General features: G+C 40.5%; 3 protein-coding genes across 3 annotated transcripts; 2 read left to right on the top strand and 1 right to left on the bottom strand.

Annotated features, from left to right (window-relative positions):
• LOC18789425 (pentatricopeptide repeat-containing protein At1g08070, chloroplastic) lies at positions 1,702-3,844 on the bottom strand. The gene has a single exon (XM_020554707.1). The coding sequence runs from the start codon at positions 3,564-3,566 to the stop codon at positions 1,950-1,952; it is 1,617 nt and encodes a 538-aa protein (XP_020410296.1). The 5' UTR covers positions 3,567-3,844; the 3' UTR covers positions 1,702-1,949.
• Positions 3,901-6,260, top strand: LOC18789489 (caffeoylshikimate esterase). The gene is made up of 8 exons (XM_007222898.2): positions 3,901-4,291; positions 4,433-4,462; positions 4,550-4,679; positions 4,844-4,990; positions 5,122-5,252; positions 5,451-5,588; positions 5,679-5,777; positions 5,861-6,260. Exons 1-8 carry the CDS (start codon positions 3,995-3,997, stop codon positions 6,077-6,079), a joined length of 1,191 nt encoding a protein of 396 aa, XP_007222960.1. The 5' UTR covers positions 3,901-3,994; the 3' UTR covers positions 6,080-6,260.
• LOC18790537 (caffeoylshikimate esterase) lies at positions 6,474-10,149 on the top strand. The gene is made up of 8 exons (XM_007222967.2): positions 6,474-7,117; positions 7,244-7,273; positions 7,407-7,536; positions 7,651-7,797; positions 7,895-8,025; positions 9,116-9,253; positions 9,513-9,611; positions 9,742-10,149. The coding sequence occupies exons 1-8, from the start codon at positions 6,839-6,841 to the stop codon at positions 9,958-9,960; spliced, it is 1,173 nt and encodes a 390-aa protein (XP_007223029.1). The 5' UTR covers positions 6,474-6,838; the 3' UTR covers positions 9,961-10,149.

Here is a 26,247-nt window from a genome sequence, read left to right as displayed (position 1 = left end):
TAGTTATTACTCGTCTTCGTCGTCGTATGTTTGATCCGTTCAAAATATTTGCATGTGTCTAATCAGTTTGGTGTATAATACTGTTGGTTTCACTTCCTACACTGTGATGCGAAGAACAAAGATTAAATCAATCGGGTCCGCAAGTTTTGGATTTCATTTTACATCAGAAAGAGAGGCAACCGTTGACTATTTATTACTACAAGCCAGCCAACTACTCATCATCAACTCCAAATCACAGCCCTGAATTTTACTTTACTAATAAATCACATGCATGATGAAAGAGACGGACAGAGATAAACCAGATTATATAAATAAATTACCCAACTATACTCTTTTATTTGTTTTTCTTTTGGTGAACGACACGGGTTATGCTTTTCTTTAATTACACAAACTTGTTTAGATTTTGTCCACTTGGCTTAATCACTGCTTTACACTGCACTTGTTGGTCATCTACACTTGGGCCGCCGCACTTATCATGATCAAGTGTTTTGTTTTGTTTTTTAAGAGAAGATTAGGTAATTAAATCGTTATTTAAAGCTAAACTTAATACGTACAAAGCATGTAATGTTAGTTTATGGAGTTTGCAAGATGGGTTTCGTTTTATATTTAATATTTAATATTTAATGTTTAATTTAGAGAGACACAAGTGTCCAATGTTTTTTTTAGAATGCGAATTCATTCATAAAACCACAGACGTATAAAGAGCGACATGATACAGTGATTTTGTTAAAACCTACCTAGGACAATCTTATGGGACAAATCTCATGGGAAGAAAGAGTACCACACAAGTCATGAACTAACATGAGAGTCCAATTCAGGTCATTTTGGACCATTACAATAAAAGAATAAGTAAAAAATAAAACCTAACACAAAGACCTCCAATGAGAACCGCAACTAGAGACCAACACAGTGGACCCACATGAGAAGACCGTAGAAACCCTCGTTTAGAGATATTTAGTCATATACCCATTCTTAGCACAAAAAATATAAATAAACCCTACATAATTTAATTTCTATAAACAAACCAAAAAAAAAAAAACTCAAAAAATAACATCTAGCTCTATTTAATTTAATTTTGATTATTAAATTACTTTAATGCCCTATTGAGTGTTTTAGGTTTTTTTTAATGAGCTTTTAAGGTTGAGCTTGTTTTAAGAAATCAATGGTAGTTTTGTAATTTATAAGAAGTTAAAAGCCTATTTGTTATGTTGTAAATGGACTTTGGGTGTGTTTCTAAAGTCCATTTCATACATGATATTTTTATAATTTGAGCTCCTATATTGGATATAATAGTGAATCTCTCAATTGTTTATTCATAAATTTATCCACTTATAAAATTACATAAAAATATAACTATACCCAAAAAAAGTCCAAGTAGCCATTAATTTTTGTTAGCGGTGAAAATGGTATGTGGGTAGGGTGGCTAACAATATGTGACAGTGAGATAGTGATAGATGCAAAAGACAAATGACCAAAAGGTCCGCGGTCGAAGGGTTAATTGGGCCTTTTCCTGATCGGTGGATACAGCCCAATATGATGCCACAGGCCCAACTGTGCAGTCCAAGCCCAACTAGCAGGCTGACCCCTTTGGGCCTTTAGCCCGTCTACAAGACTTGGATAGCTGTCAGCTAGGAAACCACACTAGATCAAAGAGCATTGCAGAGAAAAGTGGCGGATGAGCAGCAGCAGCTTCTCTACTGTTAATGTAATACATGGTGACATTCTAAGTAGCAAACTTCATTTAAATTCTTATAATCCAAAAACATTGAAGCATATATATATATATATATAAATGAGTAGTGCTTCCACCTTTCCTTTTCTTTTCCTGATTAAAGAGATAATACCTCAGTTTCCTTCAACAATGATATAACCTGACCATATGTTACAAGTTACAGGGTTGCAAAATCTACAGAAACAAATTAATGTTTCCCTTATCCTGGTTTTGAACCCTAGGCTCCGTGCCCAAGATCCAGAAAGTCTGGTACATATCCAGATGATTTTAGCAGTTTCGTCAATCCCCTCAAGGCTCCATATATTTCCTCAGTCTCAGGATGCCTCTCATCTAAGGAATAGAACTCAACCACACCATCATTGGCCTCAATAAAGCTAACACCTGGGACTTTTTTATACCCAGTATCCCTCATTGCAACTTTTAATCTCGCCACATCTCTCCATCTCCCAAGATCGCCATAAATATTTGAGAGCATGACATAGTTTGCAGGGTTTTTCGGTTCAAGTTCAATGAGACGTTCAAGAGCCAGCTCTGCAAACTCAATGTTTTTGTAAATCCGACATGCCCCTAGTAAGGCAGCCCAAATAACAGCATCTGGTTCCATTGGCATCTTCCTCACAAAGTTCATGGCCTGGTCCAAAAGACCCGAGCGTCCCAGCAGATCCACCATACAACCATAATGCTCAATCTGTGGCACAATTGAGTAGTCATCAACCATTGATTGGAAATACAAAAGGCCATCTTCGACCAATCCAAGATGTGTACAAGAGCACAAAATGCCTATGAAGGTGATCCCATCTGGGTTTTCTCCATAATTCTTCATCTGGCGAAACAAATTTAAGGCATCCGCCCCACGACCGTGCATTGCCAAGCCACAAATTATAGTGTTCCAGGTAATTAAATCCTTGTTATCCATGCTCTTGAACACGTCAAGTGCATTATCAATGATCCCACATTTTGCATACATGTCAATCAAAGCATTCCCAACGAAAACATTTCTCTTGTACCCAATGCTCTCTGCATATACATGTACCCACTTACCCAAATCAAGAGCTCCTAATCTTGCACACGCCGACAACACAGTCACTAAGGTGGCATCATTAGGAAGCACATCACTCTCGCTTAGCATCCGCTTGAAAGATCCCAGAACTTGAAAGAAACGTCCATTACGTGCATATCCTCCAATTAATCCATTCCAAGAGAAAACATTCCTCTCAGACATCTCTTCAAACAACTTCTCACAAGCATCAATCTCCCCATTACTTGCATAACCATTCAAAACGGTATTCCAACCCATCACATCTCGTCTTGGCATGTCATCAAAGAGTTTTCTAGCTGCCACCATATCCCTCAGCTCAATATAACCTGAAACCATGGTGTTCCACAACACAATATCACGTTCGGGAGCCAAATGAAAAAGGCGCTGTGCAGAAACCATATCACCACACAAGATGTAACCATTAATCATGGAAGTCCAAGCAACCACATTCCTCTCGAACATCTCACCGAACACCTTGTAAGCAGCTCCAATCACTCCCCCAGCCGCATACATTTCAATCAGCGTCGTTCCCACATATGGGTTTGCTCTAAAACCACCTTTTATCACTACACAATGCACCTCTTCACCTTCTACCAACCTTTTCAGTCTCCCACAAGATTTAATCACAACAGGAAACGTGAAGCAATTGGGCATTATATCCATGCTCTTCATCCTTCCAAACAATAGTATAACTTCTCTATGACTCTGATTCTTAGCATACCCTCTGAACATTGCATTCCATAAAGCAAAGTTCGGGTCCGGAATTCCATCGAACACTTTGTGGGCATACGCCATTTGCTTCAGTTCAGCGCATGCTGTAATTAGTTTTGGGGCGATATAGTGGTTGTGCGAGAAGCCGTGGGTGATTATCTGGGTCTGTGTTTGGCGAAGTTGCTTTGTGGCCTTACATGATTGCAAGAGTGAGATGAACTTCTCTTCGAGAAGTCTGTGAGGGGGCTTTTGGGCCAATTCATGCAAAATCTTCGCTATTTTGTTTTTTTTATCACAAGGTTATGTTTGAGCGGGAGAACCAACTGTTTCTGAAAACTTCAATAAGGCAATATCAAATTATACTTTAATTTTACACCCAAAAAAAAATAATTTCTAATTTCCAGACAATAAATTATAGTGCAGCGCACGTGGTCCACTCTGTTTGACTAAAACCAGAGCTATGACCGTCAAACTTGCATCCACTTCCCATTAACTATTCCATAATTACAGCCATGAACCTTTCGCTTACTCTGAGTTTCCGACCAACGGAGCCTTCTCTGTTTGACCGGAAATCCTTCTCTCCGATCAAGTATGCACAAAAACAGCACGTACCCATTTTTCATCAACCAAAATTGGACCCAAGAAGAACTCAGTTCAGTGTCACGGCTAAGAGACCGTCGCCAATAGAAGGCTTAAGCGAGGAGATGAGCGTCATGGCTTCGCAGAATCTAGACCATGCACCTGCTCGGAGACGAGTTCGGTCTGCATTCGTTGACGTGCATCAACAGCTTGATCATTGCTTGTTCAAGGTTCGTTCAATTTGACTATGGTCGTGATAGGCTGCTAGCTTGCTGCTCAAACATTTGTAACAGTTGAATGGAATTCAAGTTTCAATTTCAAAATATTAGGAACTCATAATGCGTTTGCTTTCTCCCTCTTGAAAATTTTAGATGGATCATGCTGGCATCAGAACAGAGGAGGTAAGAAACAAATTGACTTCTTTAATTCTTAATTCCCCAGATTTAATTGATGATCATTTTAGAACTTGTTGTGGCCATTGTTCGTAGTGGTATGGAAGGAACTCAAAGGGCATGCAAATTTTCTGCAAAAGCTGGTTGCCAAAACTAGATGTTCAAATCAAAGGTGCTTTATGTTTTTGCCATGGGTACGGTAGCACTTGCACATTCTTCTTTGAAGGTTGGTTGCTCTGTCTTTCCCTTTACTTATTTGTTTATTAATTTGTTTGTAAATTTGAGCAGCTACTTCCCTGTATTATAATTAATCCAACTAAAAGTTTATGCCAATCTAAGGCCAAAACTTGGAAGTTTTACACATGGTGCGGTTCGAATTTGGATTTTCAGGTATTGCTAAGCGAATTGCTGCATCTGGGTACGCTGTATATGCTGTGGACTATCCAGGTTTTGGTCTTTCTGAAGGATTGCATGGTTACATCCCAAACTTTGATGAATTGGTTGACGATGTTAATGAACAATTTACTAATATCAAAGGTGTGAAATTGCCTAGACTCAATGTTATTCTTCATGGTATTTTGCTGTGATCACTTTGTATTGCAAGTTGCAACTCTTACAAGACAGGCTTGCTAATTGCTAATTGCTAATTGCTTTGTATTACAATTCAGGAAGACCCGAAGTGAAAGGTTTGCCCTTCTTTATAATGGGAGAGTCCATGGGCGGAGCTGTCACTCTCAAGATTCATCTAAAAGAACCGTCTAAATGGGATGGAGTAATCCTTGTAGCTCCAATGTGTAAAGTAAGCTCCTTCTCTTTCTTTGTTTTTTGTTTAGTTTTCACTAGCAAATTGTGTTTCCGTGTTTACATGTTCCTCTCCATCTCCATTGCTGCGCAAACTAGTGATAATGTTGGTTTCCTTGGCTGATTTAGTTACATTCGGACTTCTCATTCTTGGATCACCAACTGAATATTTGTCTGTTGACTTTGAGTTGCCAAGATTGCAGAGGACGTGATGCCTCCAGCAATAGTTCTGAAGCTATTAGCACTCATGTCTGAAGTTTTGCCTCAGGCAAAACTCTTTCCCCAGAAAGACATGGCTGGCCTAAGCTACAGAGATCCGAGAAAGAGAAAAACGGTTAGCCCTTTCTGCACTTCTCCATTTAGTTGGTTGATCAACTGAAGCTGAAACAATAGTTAAATTGTGATGTTAATTTTCTCTCTTTAGGCTGGTTACAATGTGATTTCTTACAAAGACCACATGCGATCAAGAACAGCTGTGGAACTGCTGAAGGCCACAAGTGATATAGAAACACAGTTGGATAAGGTCGGTTGCCCTTTGTGCTATTCTGTCATGCCCTTTCAAAATTACCAGCAGCATGACTTAACTAGTTTCTGGAGATTTTGCAGGTTTCAGGGCCATTGCTAATTCTTCATGGAGCGGCAGATAAGGTGACCGATCCTTTAGTGAGCCAGTTACTTTATGAGAAGGCCTCTAGCAAGGATAAAACTTTGAAGCTCTATCAAGATGGTTATCACTGCATTCTTCAAGGGGAACCTGATGACAGAATTTTTACTGTCCTAGATGACATTGTAACATGGCTTGATTTTCGGTGCTCCCCCAATTAAAATTTACAATCATTTACAGCATCCTTTCACATTTTCCTTTTAAGATTTTGATAAGATGCCAGTGCTTGAATTGATAGTGGTAAACGCCATAATTTGATGAGTTAAAGGGACATATCCAAATTCTCATGTCCTCTTTATGAGAAAGACTTCTATGAAATGGAGATATCATTATTTTTTTATACCCAACGAATGACGCTATGACATGCATGATAACACTTCCACGTGACATAACATTATTGGTCGAAAATAGCAAAACAGTATTATCCCGATTGAAACAAAGTTTTTCTCCCCTTTTACATGTAACTACAAAAGTTGAACTTGTAGGTAGGCCATAGATTAGCTGGTTCCATTTATTGTCGACTTATAAACTTTCCAAGAAATCTCGTACCATAATTTGTAATATTACATAACCCTTTTCAGTTTTTTTGTTCTTCCCCAACAAAAGAAAAACACTAGTTCAAAAGGGTACAGTTGAATAGCTGTCGTATCCTTATAAAGTATCTATATAATTAAATTTCCTATATATAAGCATTAAAAAAAAATAAAAAAAACCAGAACTAGGAGGGATCTCTCCACTCCGACCAAAAGAAAAATATTTAAGCGCATGCTCCATGTGCATCTTCTAGGAAAAGTGACGTGCACTTTGGATGGACAAAACAAAAGTAGAAATAAAATCGAAGTCGTGCACTTCGGCTCGTTTCAAAGGCTTACTGGAGAGCTCCCTGTCTGTGTTTGACGTTTTCCTCACTGACCTCTCTAATGGACCTTTCCCGTGCTCTGAGATACCAACCTCTTAAGCTTCCTTTGTTTCCTCCTCAATTCCAAAACCCAATCAACCATCTTCATCCAAAGCCCACATTTTTAGTCCCCAGAGGAACTCGCCTAATGGTTACCGCCAAGAAAAGGCCACCCATTGAAGGTGTAAGTGAGGAGCTGAACTCGATCGCTAACCAGAACCTCGACTTTGCTTATACTCGCAGGCAGGTTCGATCCGCTTTCGTTGAGGTCCAGCAACAGCTTGATCATTGCTTGTTTAAGGTTGGTTTCTTTTAATTGTGATCATCATCTTAACCTTTACTTTACCAGCCTTCGATTCGTTGAAACTAAGTAACAGTAATTAATGCTTTTATTTGTTCTTCTTATTTGGAATGGATTGGCCGGTAGTTGGCTCCTACTGGGATCAGAACAGAGGAGGTAAGAGTTAATTTTGTTTACCTGAAATTGTTTGGAAAGTAGAAGCTATCTACATTGTATTTAATTTTGCAAATGCTCCATTTGTTTGCTGACAAAATGCAAGTATGGATTGCTACTGTTATTGGGTTTGTAGTGGTACGAAAGAAATTCGAGGGGGTTGCAAATTTTCTGTAAAAGCTGGATGCCAAAACAAGGTGTTCCAATTAAAGGTGTTTTGTTTTTTTGTCATGGGTATGGTGACACTTGCGTTTTCTTCTTTGAAGGTTTGTCATTATGCCATTCCATTAAGTATTGTGTAATCAGTGTGAAATTTTTTTCTATGTTCCTGATTTTGGAAGGTTTAGTTCACTTGATATCCGTCGGGTTTGGATTTTCAGGTATAGCCAGGCGAATTGCTGCATCTGGGTACGCTGTATATGCCATGGACTATCCAGGTTTTGGTCTTTCTGAAGGATTGCATGGTTACATTCCAAGCTTTGATCAATTAGCTGATGATGTGATTGAACAGTACACAAAGATTAAAGGTATGACACTGATCCTAGCTTAGTCTTAGCATCTCTATCATCTGATATTGCAAACTTTACACTAATCAAACTATTATTTCAAAATTATGATTGACAGGAAGACCAGAGTTGAAAGGGTTGCCCCACTTTATATTGGGGCAGTCCATGGGTGGAGCCGTTACTCTCAAAGTTCACTTAAAGGAACCATATGCATGGGATGGAGTTGTTCTCGTGGCCCCAATGTGTAAAGTAAGCCCACGTTGCTCCAATATGCACATTAGTGGAACCAAATTTAAGATTCATTCATTTCAACTTCAGTTTCCTATTAATATGAAGTTCTGTAATCTCATGCACTTCGATTAAATTTAAAGCTTACCATGTAGAAAACAAACTTTTCAGTCTCTATGTTTTTCTTCTGATGAATACTTTAACAAAGAGCTTCCAGAATTCATATTAGTCATTACCTGAGTTTGCAGAATTCATATTGATTTAGTTACCTAAAGAATCTTAAATTTTTTTTAATTTTTAATAGTATCTTGTGCCACCGTTGGGTCATTGCTTGCTTCGTAGGAAGTTTCCTTGTTTGCATTTTTATTGTGTGTTGAGAATTCAGGGAAAGTGAGTGGGCAGGAAAGATAGAAATAGGTCCTGAATGTTTGGAGTGTATCCTACTGATGGTTCATCAACTAAAAATGATAGCATTTACTAGAGGCGTCATCAGGAATTTGCACAACTGGCACCTGCCGATTTGGAGGCTGGGGATTACAGTCTTCAGGAATCAAAGACCTCCATATTAGTTCTTGGAAGACAATAACTAGAGGACATTTCTGGGGAGGCCTCTACTGTGGCTACCAAGTTAGGACCCTCAAGTAGTGTGTAAAATTCTACTTGAATCAATCAGTCTTGGGAGGAGGAATGAGCTCACAGTGCCCCTATCTGTGTGTATTGGAATATAAGTTTCTGCATCTTTTGATGTCTACCTTCTCTTTCTTATTCTTTCCACATGACTCATGCTTCGTTTAAAGGAAGTTTTACCGTCTTACACAAACAACTTAACAGGAAAAGATGAAAGATATCAAAATTGTTAGAAGAAAGCTGCCATTATTTCAACATGACCCTGAATACAACATTCGTATACACTCGTAAACAGACATATGTTAAATAGTCTGAACAACAGAAAAAGAAACAACTTACAGAAGATACTGCTGATTTCTTGTATGCAGATTTTCTTATTGTGTTGATTTCAGAAGTTGCAAGACCTAATTTTGTGTCTACAAATGCACTTTAGAAGTTGCAGATTTTCATCATGAAATTTTTTCTGACCTTGAGTTGCTGAAAGATTGCAGAGGATGTAACGCCTCCAGCAGCTGCTCAGAAGATATTAATTCTTATGTCAAAAGTTATGCCGAAAGCAAAGCTTATCCCACAGAAAGATTTAGCTGAGCTGGCTTTCAGAGATCCGATAAAAAGGAAAATGGTTTGTCTTTCATTTCCTCTACCAATGTAAATGCACTTGTATGAAAATCTGATGGAGATGACTATTGTACAATAGTAAAGTTTCTCTACCAGTGAAACAGGATAAAACTATCTATTGCCTAGCCATTCAATTAGAACTCCCCACATTTCTAATGATAAATTTCTCCTAATGAGAAAATCATATCTAGACTACAAGTTCTCTTTATCTGCTTTTAGAGGATTGAGTTTTAGTATTCAAAGCTTTGCTCATCCCTTATCAGGCTGTTTACAATGTGACATGCTACAATGATCACGTGCGGTTGAAGACTGCAGTGGAACTTCTATATGCTACCAAGGATATTGAGATGCAAGTTGAGAAGGTCAGTTCCCTTTCGTGTCTGATGTGCATCCCTTCTTTTGTCATTTTCTGACAGAGTATTTTAGCTCCTACGTTATGTAGCGATGCCTTTCATTTGATGCCATGGGTTAACCAAATTTGAGATATGTCAGGTTTCATCTCCACTGCTAATTCTTCATGGAGCAGCAGATAAGGTGACTGATCCCCTAGTGAGTCAGTATCTTTATGAGAAGGCCTCTAGCGAGGATAAAACCCTTAAACTCTACCCGGAAGGTTATCATTGCATTCTTGAAGGAGAACCTGATGACAGAATTTTTTCAGTCCTTGATGATATTATCACTTGGCTTGATTCCCGGTGTGCCCTGACATAGATGTTCTCGTTGAATCTGTGGCATCGCCATTTCATCTATTGCTTTTTTTTTTTTCATAAAAAAATTTCTGGTGAAGAATAATGGATTTATATATAAAATAAATTATGTAAATTTAAATAATACATCATTGCATGTCCATCCGTTGTGTTCATTCTTCTGTTGTATGCAACGTGGGAAATGTTCCATCTATTTTTGCTTCCTCTTGAAATGCGGCAAACCTGAAAATACCTATAGACCATATGGAAATAAATCTCCTATTTATAATTTCATAGAGAACCGTCTCATTTCTATGTTTTGGATTGAGTTTTGCATGAGAGTTTTGTCTCTCAAATCCCTTGATTGATGTCTTACAAATAGGAATAGCCATCACTTGTTGATATCGTTGATGCAAATGAAAATTATCAAATAGCAAAATGATTTAAAATTTTAATTCCCTTGATAAAAGCTGTTCTTAAGTGTGGTGTTTTCGTCTAATCACCCTTTAAAAGCTTCTCACGTTAAATTGAGTTTAGCTTAGCTTTTTAGCCTTAAGGGAGCGTCTAGACGCAGCTTTTGCTAATTCTGAATGGCGATCAATGTTCCCAGATACAAAAGTTTTTCATCTGGAACCCAGCCGGTCCGATCATTTACCCATTATGCTCTCCCTGTGCCACCACAGTACTACGCACAAAAGGTCACGTCCTAGTTTTTAGTTTGAGAGCATGTGGACTCAACATGAGGATTGTGAGAGAATTATTGCTGCTGCATGGAATACATCGGTTGAGGGGAGACTAATGCACCAAGTTGTTGAAAAAATAAAACACACTCGTGTCTTGTTGTTACAGTGGTTCCGTTCAGTTTTTTGTGCAACCAAAGGAGAGATAAAACGAGTACATGATAAATTGGGGGTAGTTTGGAATGAGCATTGTGATGAGAGCACGCTTACCACTTATTCAGGTTTAATGCATCAACTTGATTCTGGAAACAACGATCACGAGTGTCTTGGCTAAAGGAAGGAGATCGTAACACTTTCTTTCATCAGAGAGCGTCTGGGCGAAAGCAAAGAAATAAAATCTCAAGTTTAAGGGATGGTAACGGAAACTGGTGTGATACAGACAGGGGCATTGAAGGGATTGTTCTGGATTATTTCGATAATCTGTTTCCATCCACATATGCTGGCAATGATGGAGAAGTCTTAGCAGCTGTTGAAACTCGAGTTACTAGCACAATGAATGAGACTGCAGCAAAGGTCCTTGCTAACCGGTTGAAGACTATTATGCCCTCTCTCATTTCTCCTAACCAGAGTGCGTTTGTCCTTGGTCATCTCATCTCCGATAATACCATTTTAGCTGCTTTGTCACTTGGAGGAGGGAGAGGCGCCAGTTTTAATCATTTGAAAGAGAGGATTTGGAAAAAATTGCAGAGATGGAAAGGGAGATTGTTAACTGGCGCTGGCAAGGAAATTTTAATAAAAGTAGTGGCACATGGGCTGTTTCCTATTACCTAAGTACTTTTGTGATGATTTAAACAGGACGATGGCTTCTTTTTGGTGGAATAATTCAAATGATGACAAGACGATCCATTGGCTCTCTTGGGACAAATTGTGCTTACCAAAGGCAGATGGTGGCCTCGGCTTCAGAAATCTCATATGGGCTCGTTTGGTACACATGACTGTCTTGGCATGGACTATGTTTAGGGACTGGTTTGGCTTGGCTTGGCTTGGTCTAAGTTGGATAACACTTATCCTGCGTTTGGTGTATGCTTGGACTAGGACTAGAATTTTTTTTATTTTTTCAAAAATATCTATATATATGTATATATGTATTTTATAATATATATGTATATATACATACATATAATATATATATACATGTATATAAGTATATTATAATAATATTATATATTTTAAATAATATAAACGTACATACATATATATAAGTGTATATAGGTGTATCTATGTATATTATAATATACATGGGTATAATACATATACATATATTTATATATATGTATGTATAATATAATATATAATAGATATGGGTATGTTATAATAATAATAATAATATACATGTATATACGTGTATATATGTATATTATATATGTATATTATATATACATATACATTATATATATTATAAAATACATATGTATATATATTATATATTATAATATACATATATATACGTATATACATGTATATAATATATGTGTATATAGGTGTATCTATATATTATAATATATACATGGGTATAATACATATACATATATATGTATATTATAATAGATAATATATATGGGTATGTTATAATAATAATATACATGTATATATGTATATTATAATATATATATATATATACATATAGTATAAATATATAATGTATATGTGTATATACGTGTGTATATGTATATTATAGATACATACATGGGTATAATATATATACACATATATGTATATATACTTATATATATATATTACATATATACATGTATGCTATTATTATAATATTAATATGTATGTGTATATGAGTATATTATAATAATAATATACGTGTATATATCTATATGTATTTATATATTATATATGTATATATGTGTTTATATATATATGTATATACGTGTATATATGTACATTAATATATAATATAATATATATTACATATATACATGTATACATGTATGTATTATTATAATATTAATATGTATGTGTATATGAGTATATTATAATAATAATATATGTGTATATATCTATATGTATTTATATATATATTATATATGTATTTATATATATATTATATATGTATTTATGTATTTATATATATACATGTATATGTGTATATACATGTATATATGTACATTATAGTATATGTGTATGTAATAATAATAATAATAATAATAATAATAATAATAATAATAATATATGTTATTAGTATTACAATATAATATATGCATCTTATATATTGGTGAACATAGGACTAGCTAATCCTCCATTTCTACGTGGGTTTAGTAGTCCCCTCATAGTGAGGTATTTTTGGTGGGCCCGGTATTAGCAATCCCATCTAAGACTAGAATTAAATGAAACAAACATGGTACTAAATTTAGTCCAATCCAGTCCAAGCCAAGCCTGTGTACCAAACGACCCCTATGATTTTAACTTAGCTCTTCTGGCAAAGCAGGGTTAGAGGCTTCTACAACAACCCGATTCTGTAACGGCACAAGTTTTAAAAGCGAAGTATTATCCCAACCACTCTTTTCTGGAGGCCGTGGTTTCCCCTCATAGTTCTTGTGTTTGGAAGAGTATTTGTGATGCCAGAAAGCTTTTAATTTGTGGTTCTCGATGGCAAGTGGGAAGCGGTGTGGAGATAAATATTTGGAGTGATAGATGGGTCCCCAACCATCTACTTTCCAAGTGTTTTTTCATCTAAACCTGCAGATTGTGTCCATACTAAAGTTGCTGACCTCATTCATGATAATACAAGAACATGGAATGTACCTCTCTTGCATAACCTTTTTTTTTCTTTTCTTGAAGAGGTGGAGCTTATTCGTTCCATTCCCCTAAGCTTTCGGAGGGTAAAAGACAATTTAATATGGCACCTTGATAAGAAAGGCCAATTCACGGTGAAGAGTGCTTATCATGTTGCAAGGAGAAGGACCATGCAGCCCAAGCGAGGAATGCCGCATCTTCTTCCACGAATGGTCATGGTTCTACCGAAATTTGGTCAGCTATTTGGACAACCCAAGTGCCAGAGAGGGTGAAAATGTTCTGGTGGCGTGTTTGCTCTGACTTTCTCCCAATAATGACAAATTTACAACCAAAAAGAGTAAAAGTTGATCATGGCTGTGTTTTCTGTAGTTAGCCGTTGGAATTTGTTGTCGAGTCCTTACTTAGTTAGGATTTTGATTCTTTACTATGTTAAGATTTTTGTTACTTACCTATTTATCTAGTCCTATTATAATTGAGATTTATTTTATATTTTATTTAGGGTTGTACTTCCTTATAAATACCTCCATATTGGAGATGAAATGATATGAGCATATACGAGCTTATCTGAATATTTGCCCTACTACTTGTTTGACATGTATTAGAGCTTAGGTTTTCTTATGACTTGTGCTTGCGTTATCCTTGCAATTTAAGGGCTCTCCTCCTCTCCTTTTCAAAAGGGGGAGAGGGAGTGAAAATGATATGTTTATTGATGTATCCCCATTACCTTGACATACTCCTATGAATATATTGCCTATTTCTTAACTCCAACAACCCCTTCTCTTTAGGGTGATAGGTGGAGGGAAGAGAAGTTGTGCCTGCTTGAATTAGCTACAGTTGATATGGAAGAATTCGTAATTTCCATTTTTCTGATGCCGTTGACGTGGCCATTGCTATCGCTGTTGATGTTGCCTTTGTTTGCTTCACTTTTCGTTGCTATGGTCATTGCTGATGATGTTGCTGTGTTTTGATCGTCCACCAACCTACTATTAGGATTCAAATTGAATGGATCCAACCATGTGATTTGGGCTTCGATGATTAAACTCTATGCTACTTCACAAAGAAAATTGGGTTACCTAACCCGTGACTCTAGATTCCAAAGATCCACAATTTGAAAAGTGGAAAATTGATGATACTACCGTAAAAAGTTGGATGATGCACACTGTTGAGGCCCAAAAAATCCATGGTTTGACCGTAATAAATTTCCGGCCCAGTACGACACCTAACTTGGGAAGAAACCCAATTTGGGTATACGCAAGAGTTCATCATATACGCTTGCACACGTACCACGCCAAGCAAATAAGCAACACGCCACGCTACAAGCTTAAGTAGGCTCAAGCCAAGCGAATGCCTGGGGCTTGATGAGCAGGTTGTGGTATGAATGGTTACGAGTTTCATGAGGCCCATTGATGAGCCGATAAATGAAAGTTTTGGGCTGCTTAGAAGCTCCGAAACTCAAGCTTATTTTTTGAGCCCAAAAGCATAAAGCAGAGAAAATAGCCCATTACCTTAGAAAAGCTAGCCCATCACTTTGGGAAGTTGGCCCATCCCTTTAGTGAACTAACCCATCACCATAGAAAGGTCCAAGCAACCAAGGAAAATATCTGCAGCTTCCAGCACTTAACTGGAGATAAGATCACAACCAAAGCTAAATGCCACTCACATCTGCAGGCTGCTGGGAATCTCCAGCACATGGCCAAAGACAAATCCCAACATAAGCCATCCAAAAAAACCAAAGGATACTTGAGCAAAACACCCTTCAAACCAGTGTACGTACCCATTTCTTTCCCCCCATCAGATCTAGCCATAGAAGAGGGGAGAAAAGAAGGAAGAAAAATGGCTAAAAATAGGAGTTTTCCACTAAAGTGGCTGCGGGAAGAGCATTGAGCTCTCAAAAATCCCTAACTTTGTGCAAATGGGCAAAGTGGATTTCACCAAAATAGGATGATTGAAGGGATGAGGGGAGAAAGGAAGAGAAAGACTTGGCCAAATTGGATAGAAACCATTAGGGTTTCTTGGAAAAGAGTAGCTTCGAGCGCCTATAAAAAGAGGCATTTCCTACCCATCATCTCAACCCACATCTAGAGAGCAAGCTTCATCTGTCATCCCTGAAACTCTGCAATTTTGTGCCATATTCCTCCATCTTCTCCCATTTTATCTTATGGCAAGCCATTTCAGAGTCTGACATAGCTTTTGTCAGGCTGCTGAAAAATTACTCAAAACACCCAATACTTCACGACTAGCCACAACCACAACCACAACCAGACAGCAAGCTTCCTCTCTTACTTCCAAAACCCAGCAATTTCGTGCTCAATTCATCTTCCTTCTCCTTAGTTTTCCCTCTTGACATGCTGTTCTAACACTTGACAGAGCCTTTGTCAAGCTGCTAAAAAAACACCTGTAGGGGACTTTTCTTCCGGCAGCTGTAAATGGGCTGGACTGCCGTAAATGGCAGACTGATGAAATTGTTCCCTTTGTCTGGGCTCGAAAATTAAGCCCAAAAAATGCTTTGAAAGGGCAGTAGAGCTTAGGAAATATTTTGGTTATCTTCACAAACTAAAACAACAACAACTTACAGGTGATTTCTTAACGCTTACAGATAAACTTTTGAGCTTGGCATGAGAGGCATGTGGCATGGAAGCAAAATCAACATGAGTTTAGCACTGAGGGGAAGTTTAGGCTTTTTTGGGGGAAAGAGGGAAGTGTTAAGGTAAGAAAGGAGAGGTTTGCAAGAAGATTTGGCTGAGAAGAGGTACAGGAAGAACAATGTTCTTCCGGCAGCTTGACAGATTCTGAAAGTGGTCTGCCAGAAAAGGAAAATGGAGAAGAAAGATGAATAGTGCATGAAATTGCTGGGTTTTGCAGGTGAGAGAGGAAGCTTGCTCTCTGAAATGTGGGTTGGTTTTGTTGGGTGGAAGAGACCTCATTTTATAGTTGCGGGAAACCTTTATTCCCCAAGAAACTCTAAAATCCCATTTGGCCAAGCTTTTCCCTTCCTTTCTATTCTTTTCTCTTGACTTTTCCTATCTTAGTGAAATTTCCTCTGCCTATTTGCACAAAATCAAGAATTTTGTGAGCTCAAGGCTCATTTCCCGCAGCTGCTTTAGTGGGAGACTTCCATCCTTGGCTCTTTTTCTTCTTCTTTTCTTTCTCCTTCTTTGGCTAGATCTGGTGAAGGAAAGCAAATAGATATACATGTTGGTTTCAAGAGTGCTCCTCCTCCTGATAGCTTGCGTGCTAATATCCCTTGGTTCCATACATATTTCTTGCTTTGAAACTTGCTCTTCACATGTGCTGGAACCTCCCAGCAGTTTTATTCAATGAACCTTCAAACCTCCCTATCGTGGCTTTTGTTCCAGCCAGGTGCTTGGAGCCTTGTAGCTCATTTATGACAATTGTATGGGCCAAGGTTCACTAAGTAAATGGGCTATTTTTATTAAACGTTTGGGCTTTTTCATTGGCCTATTCTTTGATTGGGCTATTTTTTTCTATTTTGTGCATACTTATGTGTTTGGGCCTGAAAAATACGCTTGAGTCTCGAGGCTCCCAAGCAACCCGAGACTTCCATTTCTCGGCCCATCAATGGGCTTCATGTCAATTTATTACCATCCATACCACAACCCACTCAAGCAAGCCCCAGGCATTTGAGTGGCTTGGGCCCACTTAGGCTTCTAGTGTGGTTGGGTGTGAAATAACGATTTCGTACTTGGCATGGCATGTCGCTCGACATATTTTAATTTTATCGCCCTTAGAAAAGGCTGCGATGTTTAATTTTGGCATGGGCTTGTAGAGCCGGTATATTCTAGCATGATGAATTATTTATTTAGCATGGCATGTGAACTGCAATTCGCATATTGCAAGTTTTCGTGTACTCCGTTTTACGCCTTTCTTAATAGAATGTCATTTTGGGCTGATAATTTATTTGGGCCCAATTATGGATTTTTTGAGTCTCAACAACACCATTGCCCTCATCTCTCTCCCCCTCTCTCCTTAACGAATCCTCTTAGAATCCCTTCCTCCATGCCTTAAAAACTCTGTTTCTCATAGGAAATCGCAGTCATTTCTCTCTCTCATGCTAAACTTATGAATGCTCAGCTCCCATGCCACTAGCTTCTCATGCTAAGCCAAGAATTTATCTGTAAGCTGTTGTTATTTTTATTGGTGAAGGTAACCAAGGTGTTTCCTAAGGCTTCACTATCCTTTCGAAGCATTCTTGGGGCTTGATCTTTGAACTCAGGCACAGGGGATAACTTTATCAGTTCGTTCTTTACGGTAGCCCAGTCCATTTGGGCGTGCGAAATGTCTTTGCCCTAACTTAAGAGGAAGTGTTGGCGAGCCTTACTTAGTTAGGATTTTGGTTACTTACCCATTTATCTAGTCCTATTATAATTGAGATTTATTTCCTATTGTAATTTATATTTATTTCCTATTTTATTTAGGGTTGTACTTCCTTATAAATACCTCTGTTGAGACCCAAAAAAATTCATGATTGGGCCCAAATAAATTACCAGCCCGAAACGCCATTTTATTAAGAAAAGGCACAAAAAGGAGGTACTCGAAAACTTGCCACATGCGAATTGAAATTCATGCGCCATGCTAATTCACCATGCCAGCTCTACGAGCCCATGCCAAAATTAAACATCAAGGGTAACAAAAAATTAAAGCACGCCAAGCGACATGCCATGCCAAGCATGAAATCGTTGTTTCATACCCAAACACACTACAAGCCTAAGTGGGCCCAAGCCACTCAAAATGCCCGGGGCTTGCTTGAATGGCTTGTGGTATGGATGGTAATAGGTCGTCATGAGGCCCGTTGATGGGACGAGAAATGGAGGTTCCGGGTTGCTTGGGAGCCTCGGGACCCAAGCCCATTTCTTAGCCCCAAATATATGGGTGAGCAAAGAGGGAAAATAACCCAACCAAAATTAGCCCAGTCAAAGGATAGCCCAACCAAAAGCCCAATGTTTAAATAGCCCACTTATTTAATAAAGTACCTTAGCCCAAACAAAATTCCACAACAAGCCACAAAAGCCTCAGCCCTTTGCTAGAAAAGAGGAAGCCACGTAGAAGAGGTCTGGAGGTTCACTGAACAGAGCCGCTGGAAAGTGCCAGCACATGGGAATGGATCAAGTCCCAAAACAAAACACTAGAGAGACCAAGGGATATTAGCATGTAAGTTGTCAGGAAGAGGAGTACCCTTTCAAACCAGTATATACACCCAGTCATTTTCCCTTATTGGTGTTGGCCCAGGAAGGAGAAGGGAAAGAAGAAGAAAAATAGCCAAGAGTGGAGCTTCCTACTGAAGCAGCCGCGGGAAAAGGGGTCTTGAGCTCCAAAACTCCTGATTTTGTGCAAATAGATAAGGGGAAATCTCACCCAAATAGGAAAGTCAAGAGAAGAGAGGAAAAAGAATGGAAAGATTTGCCAAGATTGGGAAGAAACCATTAGGGTTTCTTGGGAAAGGGTAGTTTCCCGCAGCTATAAAAGGAGGTCCCCTCCACCCAGCAAAAACCAACCCAGGCTGAGAGAGCAAGCTTCCTCTCTTACTAGCAAAATCCAGTAACCTTGTTCACCTCTTCTTCTCCATTCTGCTCTGCTTGGCAGATTATTTTCAGAATCTGTCAAGCTGCCGGAAGAAGCGATGTTCATCTTTTACCTCCTTCCAGCCAAGATCACCATGCAAATCTGGTTTCCCTCAGTTTAAACACTCACACTTCTCCTTAAGAAGCCTTATTTTCCCCTTTTGATGCTCAACTCATGCTGACCCTGCTCCCATACCACAAGCTCTTCATGCTAAGCCAAAATCTTATCTGAAAGCAAGCACAAAACACCTGTAAGCAGCCCTCATTTTCATTGGTGAAGGTAACCAGAACACTTCCTAAGGTTTTGCTCCCCTTTCGAAGTGCTTTTGGGGCTTGATTTTCGAACTCAAGCACAGGGGGCAATTTTAGTAATTTCCCTTTTCTGGCAGCCTAGCCCATTTACAGCTGCTGGAAGAAAAAGACCCCCACATAAATTGGCGACTCTGCTGGGGATTAAGCCACTATCTTTACCAATGCCTCCAAGGAGAAGGACCAGAAGCAACAACATAATCTCCCAAGATGGGCCTAGCCATGACGATTCAGAATCAAGGCACAGCGCCTCATCCAGAGGAGAGGAACGTGCAAGTGAGGGAGCTTTCACCCTCGCAAACCTCGTTACAGCCATCCATGCTTTGGGAGAGACTCAGAGAGAAATGGCGGAAACTATTAAGGGACTGAAAGGTGCTGCTAAGCCAAGCGAAGAAAACGAGAGACACCCGCAAGAGGAATCTGCCGCTGCTGCCGGAAAGGGGTCTGAACAAAAGGGACCATCCTTTGTCACCCAAGAAGATGTCGTTGCCATGCTGGAAAAGGAGCTGAGTCGGAGTCAGGAGGATTGGAAGTATCTTCCTCAGCCACCATACCCATCAAGCTTACTCCAGCAGCCCTATCCTAAGGGCTATGAGGCACCGAACTTTGTTCTCTTTGATGGAAGGAAGGGGAGCCCGAAGGAGCATGTCAGCCGCTTCATCGATGCTTTAGGGCCACATGCTGGAGATTATAATCTCCGACTTAGAGAATTTTCGAAGAGTCTTACCGATCGTGCTTACACGTGGTATACGACGTTGGCACCAGGCTCCATTCGCTCTTGGGAGGATTTGGCAAGCAAGTTCTGCAAAAAGTATTTTCAGAATGAAGAAAGGGTTACCACCACTCAACTCAATAACACTCGCCAAAAACATGGTGAGGATCCCGTGGACTTTGTGCGTAGGTTCCGGGACCTGGCGTTGGATTGCTATGATGAAAAGGATGAGGAGGCACTTGTCGAAATTCGCATCAGCAATATTGTGGCAGATTACAGAGTCTATTTGGAGAATATTGGCATTAGTCAATTTTCTCGGCTGCTAGAAGCAGTAAGGAGGACGAGCATGTCTGTCAAGCCAGCAAAGACTTGGAGGAGCGATAGGAAGGAGACACACCAAACATTAGCCATAGATGATAAGCCATCCAACGACTACAACTCACGCAAACGGAAGGATAGGGAGACATATCCGCCGCTACCATGTAAGGATGAAGAGTTTCATGCCATCCTTGATACAATGATTGCTGACGGCGCAATCAAACCTCTTAAACCCTACAAAATTCCTACTAGGGAGGAGAAGAATGACCCTAGGTACTGCCGTTATCATCAATTTGTGGGGCATCCAACTACTGCCTGTCAGAGTCTAAGAAGGATTTTACATGCTAAAATACATGAAGGAGTCCTTGAGCTCCCTTCTAGGAAGCAAACAATTGATGAGGACCCCTTGCCGAAACGAAGGGGCAAAGAGGTAGCTGCTGTCATTACATATTCTGAGGATTTACTCGATGATGATGAATTGTGCCACCCATGGAGGAATGACCCGAAGCCACCGGAAGCTATGTGGGAACCCTGCGGAAACATGGAGAAGGCATACTGGTGCAAATATTCGAAGCCTTCAAGTTATAACACGCCATGGCCACTCGCTGATGGATGGGATGACGACTCAAGTAATCAGATGTTTGTTCAAGACATGCCGGAAGATTGCTACTCGGGGGCTTCATTGGGACAGCAGGAAATAGCTGCCGTAACATTTCACAATGTTACGGAGGCTGAAGCAAGCGTGTTGGGACGTTACCTAAGTCTGAAACAGGGGCCCACAGCTTCACAGGCCCTCCAAAGGAACCCAAAGTTCAAGTCACTCTTTGACCAACTTGGCTTTGGGCCTCAAGCAAGAGAAGCAGCTGCTGTAGCTCTCATGAGCATCTCTGCGGCATCTGACCCTCATTGCTTCACTGTTCAATCACAAGGTTCATTTTTGGGAAATGACAATGCTATCATCTTCACAGACGAGGATATGGAAGTTCCTTACCCAGACCACAGGAGGCCGCTTTATTTGGAGGGACAGATCAACGACGTGTTTATAAGGAGAGCCTTGGTAGACACAGGTTCCTCTGTCAATATTTTACCCCTATCTGTGCTTACAGTAGCTGGCATTCCGCTATCTAAGATCGTGCAATCTCAAACAAGCATCAGCGGTTTCGGGAATAAAAGCGAAGTCACGGTCGGGTATATGCAAGTAAATCTGAAGGTGGGACCGATTCGAGCACTTACTAAATTTTATGTTGTGGACGTGGATGTGGCTTACCATGCTTTGCTTGGAAGGCCTTGGCTCAACAAGCATAAGCTTGTGGTCTCTACTTATCACCAATGTGTGAAGGGGAGAATTGGGTTGAGACCAGTACGCATACCCGGAAATCAAGCACCATTCAATAAAGATGAGGCTCACTACTCCGAGGCAGAGTTTTATACCGAATGCACAGGTGCTGGAAGCAACCCATCAAAGAATTTCGGGACCTACCTTCCTTCGTGGACTGAGATTCGTGATTTAAGCAATGAAGAGCTTATCGCCATTATTGACCGAGAAAAAAAAGAAGCATCCGGAAGCTAATAATCATGTCCGCCACCATCCCCAATGCACAAAAGTAACGCTGCCAGATGGGCGCACCGTATATCGCTTATGACGGGATTGGGGGCTTAACCGTATTCTACGGGAAAGCCCCGAGTACGGAGGAGAAGCAATGCAAGCAAACAGCCAGGAAAATCGAGAAGACCAGGCGCCCCAGCCTTGTACTTTCCAGGAGCCAATGACAGCACCTAAGCACTTACAGGACGGATCAACAGCGGTAGCTGAGCAGCTGGAGACAATTGATTTAAGTGATGATTCCTTTGCCCCGAGGCCCATCTCCATCAGCATCCACTTGACAAACGAAGAGAGGGAGGCTTTGGTATCGTTGTTGAAGGAATTTCGGGATGTGTTTGCTTGGAGCTACGAGGAAATGCCCGGCTTAAATCCAAGCTTGGTGGAAATTGAGAAGCTGTTAGCTGCCGGATTCATCAAGCCAATCAAGCATCCAACGTGGCTAGCAAACATTGTCCCTGTGAAAAAGAAGACCGGAGTAATTCGAATATGTACGGACTACCGAGACCTCAACCGAGCTTGTCCAAAAGATGAATTTCCGCTGCCCAACATGGATATCTTGATCGATTCGACCTCGGGTCAAGGCATGCTGTCATTCATGGATGGGTTTAGTGGCTACAATCAGATCAAAATGTCACCCAAAGATGCAGAGAAAACAGCCTTTCGAACGCCATATGGGAACTTTTATTACACAGTCATGCCGTTTGGCCTAAAAAATGCTGGCGCTACCTATCAAAGAGCCATGACAGCAGTGTTTCACGACATGATGGGGAAAGAAGTCGAAGATTATGTGGATGATCTTGTGGTGAAGTCCAAAACCAGAGAAGGCCATCAAGAAATTTTGAGGAGGGTGCTGGAAATATGCCGGCTGTACGGATTGAAGATGAATCCAAAGAAATGCGCATTCGGGGTGTCATCCGGTAAATTCTTGGGATTCCAAGTACACCAGCGTGGCATAGATGTGGATCCCGAGAAGACTAGAGCCATAAATTCTCTTGTGCCACCTAGAAATTCAAAAGAATTAAAAAGCTTCATGGGAAGATTATCGTATATTCGACGCTTCATTCCGGGCCTTGCCGCCACTATGAGTGTTTTTACTCCCTTGCTCAAAAAGGGTAAGCCATACGAATGGAGCAGGAAGTGTCAAGAGGCCTATGAGCAAGTGCAGCAAATAATTACTAAGCTGCCCACCATGAGAGCTCCTATTCCGGGACTCCCACTCAAACTTTACTTGGCCGCAACAAATACAGCAGTAGGGGCCTTGCTTGCTCAAGATGGTCACAGTGGAGAGGAAAGTCCTATTTATTATGTGAGCAGGCAACTAAGAGGAGCTGAAGCAAAATACCCGAAGACGGAACTCTTGTGCCTTGCTCTTGTCTATGCTGCACAACGCTTGCGACATTACTTCCTTGCTCACAAATTACAGCTCATGGTGAAATCTGACCCCGTGAGATATTTGCTCACGAGGCCGGTATTATCCGGACGTCTTGCGCGTTGGTTGTTACAGTTGTCCGAATTCGATATCACATGCACCACTCCTAAGGCAATCAAGGGACAAGCCGTGATTGACATGCTGGCTTTATTTCCTGAAGTCGAAGAATCAACTGCCTTTCAGGAAGTTCCGGGGGAACTGCTGGAAATGATTGCTGTCGTCACGGAAGCAGAACCATGGACCCTTTATTTTGATGGGTCCTCCACAATGAAGGGTGGAGGAGCAGGTGTAGTGCTCATTAATCCTGAAGGGCAAGCTACAGCCCTCTCATTCAAGCTGAATTTTCCCTGCACAAATAATATGGCGGAGTATGAAGCTTTTATCATGGGAATGTCCACAGCGAGGGAGATGGGTGTAGAGAACATTAAAGTTATCGGAGACTCGAATCTGGTGCTGAGTCAATTGCAAGGGAATTTTGCCGTGAAGGAATCAACATTGGCGCCATATCGTACAATTGCTGAGAGGTTTGTTCAGTCTTTCAAACAAGTAGTGTTGGAACATATTCCGGGAGTTACCAATAGGTACGCTGACGCATTGGCTACTTTGGGGTCAAAGCTCTCATTTGTTGAGGGACAACCCAGCATTACTGTGATCAAGAAGGATATGCCAGTGATAGAAGTAATGGTTGAAGTGGAGCAGCTAGAGGAGAATGACTGGAGAAGGTCTGTAAAAGAAAAAATAGGCAAGGGAAGTGATATCAAGGAGTTAAAAGATTATGTGATCATCTTTGAGGAGCTGTACAGGCGCCTTCCAGGAGGTATTTTGACCCGCTGCATAGGGACAACAGAGGCACGAGTGAAGCTCCAAGAAGTGCATGAGGCCACTTGCAATTTGGAACCAATAATCAGCTTGTATCGACGTTTGCAACGCAAGGGTTATTACTGGCCAGAGATGAGAAAACAAGCAGCTGAAACACAAGCTAATTGTCCCAAGTGTGCAACGATGCCCTCCACCGAATAATCATTCACCATCTCGTTTACAGAGGATTGGAGGGCTCCATACTTGGCATCCTTCATCAATGGAGCCCTGCCAACCAATCCTAAGCATGCTCGCAAGCTCAAAAAGACAATGAGAAGATATTTCATAGATGGGTCGACCCTCTACCGTAAAGGATTCAATGGTGAGCCATTAAAATGCTTGGGAGAATCAGAGGCACAGCAAGTTATGCAAGAAATTCATGCTGGAGAATGTGGTGAGCATCAAGGAATGAAGAAGCTTTACCGGCAGCTGTTGAGTATTGGGTATTATTGGCCTACAATGAAGAACGACGCATACAATTTTGTGAAGAAATGCCACACATGCCAAGTTCATGCCAATTTGAGTCACAAGCCGCCCACGCTGCTGCAGGACATGCGTACTCCTTGGCCCTTTCACACTTGGGGGCTTGACTTGATCGGCACTATTCACCCACCGTCCGACGGCTACATATGGATCCTCACAGCCACTTGAATGGGGTCCTAAATTGTCAACAATTACCATGCCTAAACAGAAAAGAATAATACAAGGAAGACGAAGTCAAGCTATTACAAAAAAAAAAAAAAACAAAACACATGCAATCCTGAGGTGCTGGAACAACGTGATACGCATAACACTTGGGAGTTTTATAAAATCATGCACATGCTAGCCCGACTCTTTTCGTGAAAGGCAAGAAGTTGCTATTCAAGCTTAGAGGCTAGATAAACCATGCAAAGGAAACTTTAGAAAGTCGGCTCCTGTCAAAATTTTGGCAGCATATACTTTGTTTTCAAAAGATACCCAACCTGTCAGAAAATCTCAAGCAAACTCGCAGAGGCAATTTATGTTTAATCAAGCAATATATATAAAGCATGCAGGTTACAATGTGTCTCAAAGCATCCAGAAAATAATACAAGCTTTAGCGGTTCGATATTACATCATAAGGTCATAGTCGCTGGAATATTCGAAAGAAAATACACAGTTATGGCAAAATGAAATAAAACTGCACGTGCTGGAAAGGGGTATGTCCCGTGGTCTCAAGAAAGTGTGCGCTGAGATGATGGAGCACCAAGCCAAGAAAGGACGACCTGCAAAAAGGAAGAGAACATGTCAAGACCGAGTAATGTTGGAAGGAGAAGATCGATGAACAAACAAATTGAAAAAGAAAAAATTATATATATATATTCACCTTAAAAGCTATGGAGAATGCCTGAAGAGAACAGAAGAGGCTCTAGAAGACGATCTAGCTGCTGCCTCTGTCACGCACTCAGCGTTGTCAGCAGAAATACCCTTGGCGAGAAGAAGGGCGTGCATTTCCCGACGCTGGTCCTCCAGTTCCTGCTGCTTAATATTCAAGGCAATGGCAGCAGCTGTTACCTCATCAGAACCACGCGATGATTTCATGCTATGAATGGCCCACGCTCCAAAGACGGCACGTGCCAAGCTCTTCACAAGGTCAAGAAGGAAATCCACATGAAAGCCTAGAACTATGGCCTCACATATCTCGTCCCGCCAACAAAGCAGTCTGTGATCAGTGATATCAAGTAGCTGCATGGTGTCCATCCCGTGAAGCACTAAGCCAAGGGCTCGGAAGGCAGTGCACCTTGAGAAGAGGAGGTGACACCAGTAACTTCCATCAAATTCCCATACTTATCCATGAACTTCTTCAAGGCCTCAACCGTCTCTGGATACACAAGGGCACCTTGGAATGTCGCATAACCGTTGAATCTGTGGCAAAGCGGAAAGAGCTCGTCAATGGACCTAAGAATGGTGACCCCGCCATCGAAGAAAGCTTTGAAGGCCGTAAACGAATTTTCCCAGTCTTGCCAAGACATGTCCTTTTCAGATAAATACCCCACATTG

The sequence above is a fragment of the Prunus persica genome, chromosome G1, assembly GCF_000346465.2.
Source record: "Prunus persica cultivar Lovell chromosome G1, Prunus_persica_NCBIv2, whole genome shotgun sequence".
NCBI lineage: Eukaryota > Viridiplantae > Streptophyta > Magnoliopsida > Rosales > Rosaceae > Prunus > Prunus persica.
The sequence above is the reverse complement of the archived record's forward strand: the minus strand, read 5'-3'. Positions and strand labels throughout refer to the sequence as shown.